The 13,237-nt window shown below is 45.3% G+C and overlaps 1 protein-coding gene across 1 annotated transcript in view; it reads right to left on the bottom strand.

Moving 5' to 3' along the window:
- The window catches only part of FGGY (FGGY carbohydrate kinase domain containing), a 300,360-nt gene that overhangs the window by 11,570 nt on the left and 275,553 nt on the right, over nt 1-13,237 (bottom strand). Inside the window, 2 exon segments of the mRNA XM_032494401.1 lie at nt 4,874-4,994; nt 9,131-9,205. Of these exon segments, the coding sequence (XP_032350292.1) occupies nt 4,874-4,994; nt 9,131-9,205 (196 nt within the window).

Genomic DNA, 13,237 nt, shown 5'->3' with positions numbered 1-13,237 from the left:
CAAGATGAGGAAAGGGTTCAGAACAGTAGAACTCAGGATTAAGCCAACATCTGGAGGATGAATTACAGTCGAGGAATACTCCATGTGCCAACTCGCAGAGGTTGAGGGCTCGTGGTGGGCTTAAGATTAGTAGGAATAATTTAGAATCCTTAGGATTTTATGTGTGTGTGTGTGTGTGTGTGTGTGTTTGTTTATGAAATGAAACATACATAAAATATAAATATATTTGTTAATCAGGAGATGGCAGCAAACTCCACAGAGGTAAGCTCTAGGGCCAGACCTGTAAGATCTTCCTCGACTCAGGACATTATTTTTCCAAAGATAGCATTTTTCTTTTCTGGGAAGACTTCCCTGACATCCCCTCCTCTGCCCTCCCACCACCTCCTAACTCATCCTCCTGCTCCAGCATCCCAGACAAAGGGGGCAGGGAACAGAATTCCCACACCTACCCTAGAGGAATAGGGAATACCAGCTCCATATGCAGGGCTAGCGCTGGAAACTTTGCTGACAAGTGTCAGGTGGGGTGGGGTCTCTGGGAAAAGCTCAGACATGGTTCCGCTAGCTCTGTGTCCCTCAGCAAGTCACTTAAACCTCTCTAGCCTCAGTTTCCATATATATAAAATGGGGATAATAGGTTTGCTGTGAAGATTAATGAGAAAGGGCACATATGGGGCTCAACACATTTTCTGGCCTATGATAACCCTTGAGAATGGCAGCCGCTACTGTGAGGATGGATCTCAATGATTCACCTGGGCTGGAAAGTGGGACAGTGGGAAAAGAATAGGGCAGGTGCCCATCAACCATCCAGAGTGGCAGGAGAGACCCCAGGCCCCACTGAAGGGCTGTGCTGGTCACATCAGGAGAGACACTGTGACCACCCCTTGGATCTGGGACTTTTTAGAAGACAGCACCCCCATGTTCCTCAGACAGTTCCCAGCCCTCCTCCCCCATCAAAGCCTCATTGGTCTGAGCAGGGAGGAACCAGATGGGCCCCTCAACACATCTCCAGTTGCAGCCCAAGGTGCTCTGGAGTCAGGCTGCCTGGGTTTGCATTTTGCCTTCCTTGCTGACTTAGCTGTGTGATCCTAGGCAAGTTACTTAACCTCTCTGTGCCTCAGTTTTCCTACCTGCAAAATGAGGTGAAAATTCCACTCATCTCACAGAGTTGCTGTGAGGATTAAAAGTGCTATTGTAAATAAGGCACTTGAAACAGTGCTCGGCCTAGAGGAGGCCCTAACTTAGCATTAGCTGTTATGATTCTTAATGTTTACCTTATCTCCAACGCCTCTCTTCACCCCTGTTACCACAGGTGGAACCAACTCTCTGCTTCCATTTGCCCCTTGGGTCAGCCTCACCTCCTCCCTCCCCACCCCTACAACCTGTTCTGGGTCCTGGGACGCTGGTCTGTGTGGACCCCGTCTGTAACCCCCCGGCTCTCTGGCTGCGTCCTAGACTGAGCTCGTTTCCAGTCAGGCGGCCCTCTTCACGAAGTCTCTCAGGCTCAGGATGGTTAGTGCTTGGCGGCCGGGGTTTCTCTAAACCCTGCCCACACCTCTGTAAATAGACCCTTTATTCGACTTCTCTCCAGTTAATCCAATTTGAGTGTGTCATCCGTTCTCTGCCTGGGTCTGACTCATACTGACACCAATGTCCTCTGGGTCCCCTGTCCTCTCTGGACAGCGGTCAGGGCTCCAAGAGTGCTTTTTCTATTTGTAATGACCCTCTTAGCAGGACGTTATTGTTCTTCCGTGGGCGCCCATGCCAAGCTCAGCACTTGGTAGGCTGGAGTTCTCAGAGAAGGCTTTGGAATGAATAAATGAAACAGCAAATGATTGAAACAGTGAAGAAGAGGGAAACCCGTCCTGAAATTGCCAGAATCCTAAAAAAAACCAAAATTTAGAGGGAGGAACATTTAGTCCCAAGTCAGTGGGGAAAACCTACAATTACTTAGTACACACCAAGTATTTCTTGAAACCACAGTTAACTAAATGCCCAGGGTACAAGGAGGCTCTTCCTCCTCACGTAGAGAGAACATTCCTCAAGTTGGCCAAGCCCCACTCTCCCTGATTGCATGAGGCAGGAGCAGACTCTTCCCCAAATGGCAAAGATTTGCTTACAAAATATTAAATTTTTTTTTTCTCAAATGCACCTCTTTTTGCTGTGGGGCTGCCTTAAGGGAAAAAGTGAACTAACATTTATTGAACACCTATTTTGAGCTAAGTACAGAGATTGGTGCTCCCAAACTCGTGAATATTTATTTCTCGGCATGATTTATATGGGGTAAGTAATATTATTTCTACTTTTCAGAAGAGGGAAATGAGGCTCAGAGAGGTAAAGCAACCTGCCCAAAGTCACAGAGCTGGTCCCTTCCCTTACCCTACACTATCTCCAAAGAATCTTCCAAATTCCATTGTGTCTTTCTCATGTATTCCTGAGAATCATGGACCAGGTCTATGGTTCTTTCTATGGCTTTCCTGGCAGGAAAACTAAAGCAATGACAATGTTTAAAGGCAACAAACACTCTACCTACACACCCACTGCTTGTGGACGTGTCTTTCACAGAAACCAATGCAAATGTGTTCCTTTCTCAGCGTGTTGGGTGAAGGAGAGGAAGAAGGCAGCCTCGCCTGGAATGTGAACTATTTTATCTGCCGCATTAATGAGCTGAGCAGAACCCAAAGCATTTGAAGGCAGATGCACTTTGCCATCACTTGTCAATCACAGGCTTCCCAAGGCAGAGGAATTTCAGGCCAAAGAAAAGGTCCCTTTGTCGGGAACTGTAACTCGTCCATAGTCAGAGACAAAGGGTCCAGTTTCCATCGGGATCCAAATAACGATCAAGAGCCTTTTCATTTAACAGCCTGAATGAGAACAGTTTCCAAAGCAGAACTTTCTATGAAGCCGCTGCACCCCGGCTTATGAGTCAGCTCGGGGGTTTAAGGCCTGGAAGAGAACTCATGTTCGTGAAGGCTGGAGCTGCGGTGCCAGGGCCTGGGGATGCGCAGGCTGCCCTTCTGTCAGGGGCCCTGTTTTCCATTCCCTCGGGGGAGGTGTTAGCCAAGGTTGAATTTATCTCCCCTCCTGAATCCAGGAAGGGAGTCTTGGCAGCTACCTGGAGGCTGGAAATTGGAAAGTCACTCATGGATTAAGTCTGAACTGTATTTGAACAAGCTAGCTGACTTCTAGATAAAATGGAGTTATGGTTTTTCTCCTGGGGAAAATCATAAGGTGATCTGGGTTCCATTTTATGTCTTCCCTCTTTCTGCCTCAGAATGGCCTGCTTCCATACGCTCTGGACACTTTAGAAAAAAGGAATAATCATCAAATGGTTACAAACTGAACAGAAAAGCAACCTGCGTCAGCAACACAGGGTAGGGCCTGCAGGGCCTGGACACACCTGGTCCAATCCTGGTCCTGCCCCTACTGGATGTTTGACCTTGGACAGTCAATTTAACTCACCTTCCTAATCCTCAGTTTCCTTGTCTGTAAAACAGGGGCACTGATTGCTACCTTTTGGTAGTGTATAAAGATTAAATGTAAATAGAGTGACTCACAGCAACACAGAGTGGGAGCTTGGTTAACAGCAGTAATTTCTATACTTATTTTTATATATTTACACTTAGGCTGTGTGCTTTTTTTATACTGTTCTATGACTTGTGCCTCACTCTACCCATTTCTACGATAGGGATAATCTCACAGTGTGCAGGGGTCAACTATGCCCATCACACTTGGAGAAGCTGTCACCTGCAGGGATCTGCATGACCTCGACGGGGAAGGGAGATACGAGGAGGCAGAGTCAGGGGCAGAAACCTTGACCCACTCAGCTGCCAGAGGGAAGGAATCCAGGGGACAGGGTACAGCAGGAGATGATGATGAATGGAGGTCAATGCAGAAGGGGCTCAGATGAGACTGGAACTGGGGCTGTAAGCAGGGTCCAATCCTCCCCTACTTTCCTCTCCTTGCCCTGTCCTAGTACCTGGCCATCTTGGGATGGAGTTGTGGGGGAAGATCAGTTCCTAGGAGATACCGGGAGAGAAAGGAGCAAGAGGCGTGAGGGTACCAGGTCAGAAGGACAGAAATCCAGGCCAGGCTCTGGGACACCAGCAAGCCTCTTGCCACTAGGGCACCTTCCTTGAGGCCCAGGGGTCTGCACTACAGATCTTGCCCTGTTTTTGTCTGTTCATATCACAGAGGGATCAGCCCATTAGCCTGGATTCTCTCCATCTGTGTCATGATCCCTGATTCTGATAAGCTGAGAAGGAATCACAGGATCTTGGGGGTCTTAGGGCTCAGATTCCCATCTGCAGCCAGAAACCCACAGTTTCCACAGTGGCTGGCTGCGGCCATTCTTCTTCAAGACAGTTTCCCTATCACTTACTCCAGTCCCTTGCCCTGACCCATCACAGGTGCAAACCAGGGCATGGTAGCCCACTGTGCTTCCATAGCACCATGTGCTTTTCTCACTTGGAGCTCTTGCCACACTAGATTTGACGTGTCTGTTTGCTGTCTACCCTCTTCAATAGACCTTGAGCTCCCTGGGGGCAGGAATCATGTCTTTTCATCTCTGTATCTTCAATATTGCCCATAATGCAGGGATCAGAAGAGGCACTGAAAACTGTTGAGTAAATGCTTGAATTAAGATCTAGCCTTTGCTAACCTCCCTTGTCTCATTTCTTATAGTTGGATATACATACAAGTCCTTTCCCCATTACAACTACAAGAGTTATCTTAAGGAAAAAAAAAACATTTTAACATAAATATTCAAAATAATCTGTCACACCCCCTCTACTGTCCTGTTCTCAACCGTGTCTAGATCTTGGCCATGCCCATTTGCTGCCAACCCTATGTGGACTTCTCTTCTCTTTAGACTTACCAGTAATGTCCGCGTGCATTTTCACAAAAAGAGGATTCTTGCTGAGGCCCCCACACAGGAAAAGTGTGCTGATCGAGTGCCCTGCAGCCTCCATGGCCTCTATAATGAGGCGCGTCCCGAACTTAAAGGGAAAAACAGAAGAAAGCATCAGTAGGGTAGCCAAGGTAAAGGATCTGGAACTTTCACTGAGTGTTTACCCAGCGCTAAACAGGGCACTGAGAGCGCTGCATACACTATCTCAGAAAGCTGGGATTCATGGAGATTACGTTGTCTAGGATGACACCATTAAGTAAGTCGCAGAGAGGGAATTTCAACCCGGGCCTGCCTGATGCCCAAGTCTTCTTAATTATCACAGCATTTGCTTCAATCAGGAGTTATACAATGTTGACGATGTCAACACAGTTCTTATTAACACTGTTCATTCAAACAAATAATTGATGAGTGTCAGTTATGGCCCAGCTCCTCTATGAGACACCGGGAATGGAGTGATTGGCAACTCTGCTCTGAAAATAACAGCCGGTGATCTCTGAGTCAGCTTTCCTTCCCTAAATAGGAACTAAAGGAGTTTGTTCCTTGGAAATGGCACCAACAGACTCAGCAGCAGAAACACGGAAAGGGGGCTCTAATTGCACAAAGACACAAGACTTCAGGCTGGTAAAGGGCTAAAATGACCTTTGTTATCACCCGAAGCCAAGTAGTGGTTCTACTAAGGAGGCTTCCATTCCCAGTCAGTCCTTAGTGACCTGGGATGATGCAGAAACCACATGCTCTTGTTGGCTCAGGGCTTCACCAGATTTTCATTTCAGCCCATGTCTTCCTATCTTCCTCAAATGTGTTATCTTCCTCCTTGTCGTGTTCAGTTCACTAAACTCAGTAAAAATCGTTAATGCTTGACAAAGAACACTACTGTAGGGTCACTGAGGTGAATCTTAACTTACAAGTCATTATTTTTAGCTAGGATATTCAAGTAGCTAAAATCATAATTTATTAGGAAGTTCAAAAACTCAAACTCCACAAACCATCATTTATTGGAGATAAGGATTAAAAACAAAAAGATGAACTGTTTGAGAAAGCTGCCCTGGGGGGAAATGAGGGAGAGGGTTTTCTGGTGGCAAGAGAGCCCTTGAAATGTTTAGAGAGTTAAAAACTCCGGCCGGTGACGAAGTCCCAGGTGTAGACGTGGGAGTGAATGGCTGAAAACAGAGGGAGGAGAAGGTCAAGGGAGATGAGATCAGGGATTTGGGAGGCCAGGGATGGTGCAACCACCAGGAAGGTGGGGTTTGGGCTGAAGAGATGAGGGCCAGTATCACAGATTTAGTGAAGGTGGGACAGTGGTGCTGGAAAGATGGCTCCAAGTGCAGAGGAGGAGAAGAAAGGTCAGCTTGAGGGCATGCAGTATCAAAGGCTTAACCAAAGTCAAGGAAGAGGGTTTAGGAGATCCTCAAGTTGCTTCCCTGACCCCCAAGAGCTGTCTCTCCTGAAGAAAGTGGGTGCCTCTGGGAGACGGAGAGGTCAAAGGGTGATCTGGGGGACAGAGGGCAGGAAACCCTGAATGCCGAGGAGTAAATGATGAGGCACAAGGGCAGTTTAGGAGCAGAACCAAGTATTTCCAGCCCAGAGGTCTTCAGGTTTGTTGAAGCCATTAGTGAATCTGGTAAGAATATGGATTAGGTAAAACTTGGGCCTCCAAAGATAATCGACAGATGTAGTGTGTTAAAAAAAAAAAAAAGTTAAAACATGTTGTACTGTATAAGGCCAGATCCTGCTTATTGAATACGGCTGATTATCCCCAGATGTTCCTTCTTAAGCTTTTGGGGGGTCATGAACCCTCTTGAGAATATGATAAAACCTACTGACCTTCCCAGAAAAAAAGTCATATATAAAATAGTATGATAAGTAATTTCAGGAGCTCTGTGAATGCCTTTATACCCACCACGGACCATTCGGTATCTGTGGATTCTGGGTAACCCTAGTCCACTCTAGGGGCATGAATCTGCAGTAGCTCAGAGCATGACTTTTGAATTAAAAAACAAAAATGAAGAAAATAAAAACAAAAACTAGTATGGCATTCAGGCATTTCACCTATTTCTTAAATAAAATCTGTATCTAACTTTCCTATGACTCAATTCTCATTTTTTAAATGGGAATAATAACACCGTATTTTTCATTTGATAACTCTATGGGTTATCCAAAATGTTAACATGCAAAAAAATTTAAAATGTGGTCTTAGACTTGCTGAAGTACAGTAATATCCACCTTGCAAGGCTGCTGCTGTAGACAGTGCATGTAAAGCTTGTAGAAGTGTCCAGTACATGGAAGGCATTTGGAAATGAGAGCTAATCTGGTTATTAGCTATATGCTAGGCACTCTGCTATGCTCTTTACTGTCATCTCTAACTTTATGAAAATCCCCAAAACTGCATATTGGTACCCCCCTTCAGGAGTTCTACAACTTGATAATTTGCCTAAAGCCACACAGTCTACTTTCAAGGAGGGGAAGCCGCCTCCCAATATGCATGGAAACCCCATGCAAAATGGGTATTTCTGATATTTCTAAAACCAGAGACCTGGGGGCTCCTGTGATTAGCAGCCCTGAGACAAGAGTAACACAAAGCGCACTCCCTGGGAAAAGGCAAGAGAGGATGGGAACAAGAGGCACTCCCGCGCGAGGGGCTGTGACGCCTGTCTCTCCCCGATGGTGGCATTGTCGGCCGGAATTTCCCACTCGGGCTGGCGGTTAGTTCCAGGGCATTCTCTTTCGGTGTTCCAGACTCCACTCTGGGAAACACTCCACCCTCCTTAAATGCCCCACCAAAGGGCTTTGTGCTACAGTGATTTTGTGCTCACCTTTCTGGAAAAAATGTTTTCACAGAGAAATTTAAATTAAAATTAGGCTATTCCACTGGGGATGTACAGAACCAAATGCAAATGGAGAGACTTCAAATGCAAATAGTACTTTTTAAGGGTCTATTCTGTAAAGAAAACTATAGCTGAACAGGCTATGGATAAACTGGGTGTTTGACAGGTCTTTCAATTAAGCTTGGTCATGAGAGAATTTCACTTCACAGAGGGTTTTGCACAGTCCCAAGTTAACTTCATTACAACAGCTCTTTAATTTCATTCTATGCTTACAAAATTTCAACCATAGGTATTACTAGAGAGAAGAATTTGCTTAACTCTAACTTAACAACAAATAGATATAAGGGCAATATTCAGTGTCAACGAAACACATTTTCTTTCAAGTTGAACAGTATGGGAAAATATGTGTTATCAGAATGCTTCGTTAAAGTGCACATTAAAATGCACAAAGGCACTAAAAGATCAGAACACCCAGATACTTTTGCAAAACAGACTGAACTCCCTCACAATTCAATTGACTCCACCATACAGCCTTATTCAAAAATCTGTCTTAAATTGCCTTCCCTCCGTGGTATTACAAAGGTCATTAAAACAATAGACAGAATAAATATGATCGCTTTTAATACATGTATGGCCCATTACATACAAAGTTGATTTTCCAAGAGTGTGGTATTTGGGAAAATGTAGCTGGCTTCCCTCTGCTCCCACCCTCCCCACTCCCTGGCCTGCATTAAGCTGAACCTCATTTCTACATTCTTGGACTTCTGCTGTGGTGTTCTTACCAGCAAGGGGACCTCTGTGAGACAATCCTGGCCAAATTAATGATGCTTTATAATCATGTTTGAGCTTCAGGAATTTTTTTTCATTTTTGATTGATCTTCAGTTTAGGAGCTCCGAACACTTTAAAATTCTCCCCTTTCTCCCTCCCTAACTATCCAAACCTCTCTATTTAAGCAGCTAATTATCTAAAACAAAACTTTTCATGTTAAGGAAGCTTACTATTTAAAGGAATCCCCTAATGGATCCTCTTACAAAGTGAACAACATCGTGTGTTTTGTAACTTTGGACATTCTTAACACCAGCTTTCCTTAACGCAAGCACATATGGCACCTGCTGGCTTGCTTCTGTTCAACTGAGCTTAGAAGACAAATAGATAAATGATAAGTACGATGTTCAAAGACTTTTAACTCTGTCTAGCTTCCAGCCAGGTGAGGTTATTAATTAAGCAGGTGAAGACCTTCACCAGGATTTCCTTCTGGACAGACAAGCACCTATTTTGGTGAGCTCCCTTTTAAGGAAGAATCTGTCACAAAAGCATATGCTGCATCTTGGGGAGCATGTGGTCTAAAGTTTACTGATAGACCAAAGTCTCTTTAAAAATGGCATTAAAATGTCTTACAGCAATGGCTTGAATGGTGGCCAGGTAGAGAATGGCAAGATCGTCGAGGTCCTGAGACAGTTTCAAGCCAGTGACCTGTAGGGATGAAGGAAAAAAAAAGAAGGAGATGGTCAAAGGAGCCGCCATGGTTAGAGATGGTTCCCATGAAACACGTTCAGATGTGTTTTCTTGCCGAAACAAGTTCATATGCAAATCCCCTTTCTGTGAGCTGAACGTGAAATGACTCCTAAATTGTTTAATCTCCAGACCTGGGAAAAACTACCCCTTCTTCCCCCAAAGAAAATGCCTTGCCGTGGATTAAACAAAGACAAAACAAATACTATAAGGAGATTGTGTTTGATATTTCTTAGTGCGGAATTAAATAGCTTTCTTCTTCTTTAAAAACAATGTTCCCTTACAACAAACACCTATTTTCTTTGGCTTACAGAAATTAACATGTAGCAGTGGGTATTCGAGTAAAAGAACTTAGTCTGAGCTCTGCTACTGTCAGAATTCAGTGAAATAGCATCCAGGGGGGATTCAGAGTGAAATAACATGCCTCCTATAAAGGTTATACTTACTAGGGGATAATTTAGAATCTGTGGTTTTTGCAAGGGAATCCCATTAAAGTCAATCGGAACCATGTGCTTATATGGAGTAAGTCCATTTCTGGGAGATTCCAGAACTGAACAGGATGCTGGGTTTGGGTAGTTTCAAGACATAGGCACAGTCTCCCTTTCACATCTCCCGTTCATCAAGGCGTTCTCTTGGGACATTTCTAGAGGGTGAAGACTGCTGGTTTCTTCAAGCCTAGTCTGAAGTTTGTGGGCATCCATGCCAGAGTTCACTTTAGATGTTCACTACAAAATTAGTTCACATAACATACACTTTCTCAGGGCCTATAGCATATACGGTCCTGAGTTTGATGAGGTGGCAACACGCAGCCTGCACTAAAACAGGGCAGCCTTGTGGTCCACCCAGATCCCTGTCCTTCATTGCCTCAGCCCCATTTACTATTCTCTCCAGATTCCACCCCCAGCCAGGATGAAGGGGCTAGTCTTGGCCTGTTGCAGGGCAGACACCAGAAACCTGGGAGAACTTTTCCCTGACTTTTCTCTCTCTTCTTGTATTTAATCAGTCTCCAAGTTTTGTCTATTTGGGCTCCCAAATCTTTTTTGAATCCATCACTTTCTCTTCGTCCTCACTGTCACTCACCTCCTTAATTCAGGCCTCCATTCCGACCTTCCTGATTGCTGAAGCAGCTCCTGAGCAAATCTCCCTGTTTCTAAAGGTGCTCACTCCTCTCTAAAAGGGCTAGTGCTTATTTCCCACAGCAAATTTGATCCTGTTATTCCCTGTGAAAAATTCTCCCTGTCACCCTCCTTTTGAAGCAGAAGCACCTTCGCTGCCTTCCGTGCATCTTCCCAGGCTCAGCCTGGCTTACGCTCCAGGGTCTGCTCTTACCCGTCCTCACTTGGCACCCCATGCGCCAGCTGTTCTATCACTCATCTAAGTCTGTGAAAGGGGTGTTCCTGAATTCAGCAGAGCTGCCTGCTGATAGTCCTTCTTGACAAATAATTGGGCCACTCAGTGAGAACAATGGCTCTGGCTGTAACCCACAGGAGCACTGACTGGCTTGAATGGAGACAGGAAAGGAACCCTAGGGGTGCACGTCCCCCAGCCAGTAACCCTGTGAAGGAGCATCCTTCAGGAAGTTCCCCGGAGACCTAAACATACAGTAAGAATGCTGAAATGAGGAGTACATGAACAAAGCTGATATCACAGACGTGCATTTCACGGGGGAGAAAACAACTTGCCTAAGAGAGAACTCAGAGCTTGGAGGCCAGACCGAGGTGTTCTGACAGACTGTGCCACTCACCACACTCTCTCCCATGCCTGCCACAGTGCCTGGCACACTAAGTTAATATTTGTTGCACATGTGAGTTAGTGATACTTCCATGCCCTTTTTTCCTTTTGCACACCACTCTCTCTCTTAACATCTGATCCGTCTCTGTCAAAGTATACAATTATGAGAGGGCAGTGTTTACCACCTCGGCCCTTCAGACATCCCCCGGGGCTGGGGGAGGTATATTTCCTCCATGCCCGGAGGGGGAAGAACACTGGGCCGTCACTTCCAGTTGTTTCCTCCATGCTCCTCCCCTAGCCCCAGACTCCACACTCCCCCTTCCTCATCAGAGGAGTGGCTTATATGAGACTGGGGTAAAAGTAGTGACCCTGTCGCTTATATGGAGTCTGTGTGTGAATCAGAAAACAGTGCTCCCTCCAGGGGGACTAAATACAAAAGGCATTCCATCAGGAAGAGTGCATTATACAAAGGAGCAGAGTAATCAGGATTTCAACCCTGCTCTAAGTCCCCTCAGCTGAACACCCGACGTGAGCAACCAGCCCCATGGCTACAGTGGTTCTGTGGAAAGATCACTGGTCATAAATGGTCTCTCTCTCTCTTCTCCCAAACTGGCCTGACCTCAACAGCATCTCTGTTGTTGGTCTACTGGGAAAATCGATTGGGCCACAGCTTAGAGCTCTCTTCCAGAGCCAATCCAGAAGGAAGGCCACCTCTCGCTTGCTCTCAATGTGATATGAGTCAGACCAGGGTCCTCCACGTGGTCGGTTATGTGTCTGCTTTGCAAACCCAAGTCCATCCACAGGAGGCTTGTGAAAGTCAGATGTGGATAAACCGTGACAAGGGTAGGGGAGGAATATGACTTTTTATATAAGATGCATTCACTTATTAATTTATTAGGAACCCCAGTGCTCTGTACAATACCATTGACAATGTAACTGGTTCTGATATTCTTCTCAGTGAGTAAGAACCCATAAGAGAGGAGGGGTACAGTATCATCGGATTTAGCTTCCTTAATCCCAGTATACGTTCATGGGAACTTCCCCCAAAGTATTGATATTCAAGCAGAAAGATATCATGGGCCCATTTCTAAATTTCTAGAGCCTTCGGAGTTCAGAAATCATAGGGAAGCAAAGAGAAGATAGCTTCTTTTCTTCAGAAACTGAGAATGAGACAATCAGTGTAAATGAACACTAAATTTAACTCGAGCTTGTTAGTAGTTTTGGCAAAAAAGGGACACATAACGGATGACATAGCCTTTCTTTCATGACAAACAAAACACACCTATTCTTTAAGTGAGACAAAATTACTCCTGGGAAGCCATCTATGGAAGGAAATAATAAGCAAGCATGGTTCTCCCATAGCCAGATATGGGAAATGTACATAAATGTGTTAACACAATGTGGTAGACAGAATTCTAAAGACATTCCCCCAAGATTCCATCCCTTGAATATTCAGTCAAACACTAATCGAGGCACTGTTGTGAAGGGACTTTGCAGATGAAACTAGTTACTAGCCAGTGGACCTTAAAATAGGGAGATTATCCTGGATTATCCAGTTTGGCCCAGTGTAATCACATGGGCTCTTAAAAGCAGAAGAGGAAGGCAGAAGAGTCAGTCAAGAGATACAGTAGAAGAGTAAGGCTGGAGAGATGAGCTAGAGGTGGAAATCAGAGAGATTTAGGAAGGGCTTGATATGCCATTGCTGGCTTTGAAGATGGAGGAAGAGGGCACTGAGCCCAGGAATGCGGGTGGCCTCTTGAAGCTAAGGATCCCTGGCTGACAGTCAGCCAGGAAACAGGCACCTCCATCCTACAACTGCATGGAGTTGCATTTGACCAATGACTAGAAGAAGTGTGGCAGCAGATTATTTCCAGAGCCTCCAGATAAAAGCCATTGGTTCTGGTCTTGTGAAAACAGGAGCAGAGAAACCAGCTAAACCAGCCTGGGCTTCTGACCTACAGAACTGTGAGATCATTAATTTAAGCCTCTACGTCTGTGATAATTTATTACAGCAGCAACAGACAAATAATACATATATGATGACTAGATGATGGACTGCCATCCTCCCTTGCAACCTTATTCTGTTGGTGAACTCCCCACCACAGAACAGTCCATTTGCTGCTTCCCAGATGTGCCAGGCCCTTCACACCTTTGTCTGCCCTGCTTCTGATGCTCTAAGTCATTTTTTCCCCATTTTATTGGGCTTCCCAGATACTATGTTTCTTACATATCCAAGGTCTCTGCCAACTCTGCACTGAGCAA

Source organism: Camelus ferus, chromosome 13 (genome assembly GCF_009834535.1).
Source record: "Camelus ferus isolate YT-003-E chromosome 13, BCGSAC_Cfer_1.0, whole genome shotgun sequence".
Classification (NCBI taxonomy): domain Eukaryota; kingdom Metazoa; phylum Chordata; class Mammalia; order Artiodactyla; family Camelidae; genus Camelus; species Camelus ferus.
The sequence above is the reverse complement of the archived record's forward strand: the minus strand, read 5'-3'. Positions and strand labels throughout refer to the sequence as shown.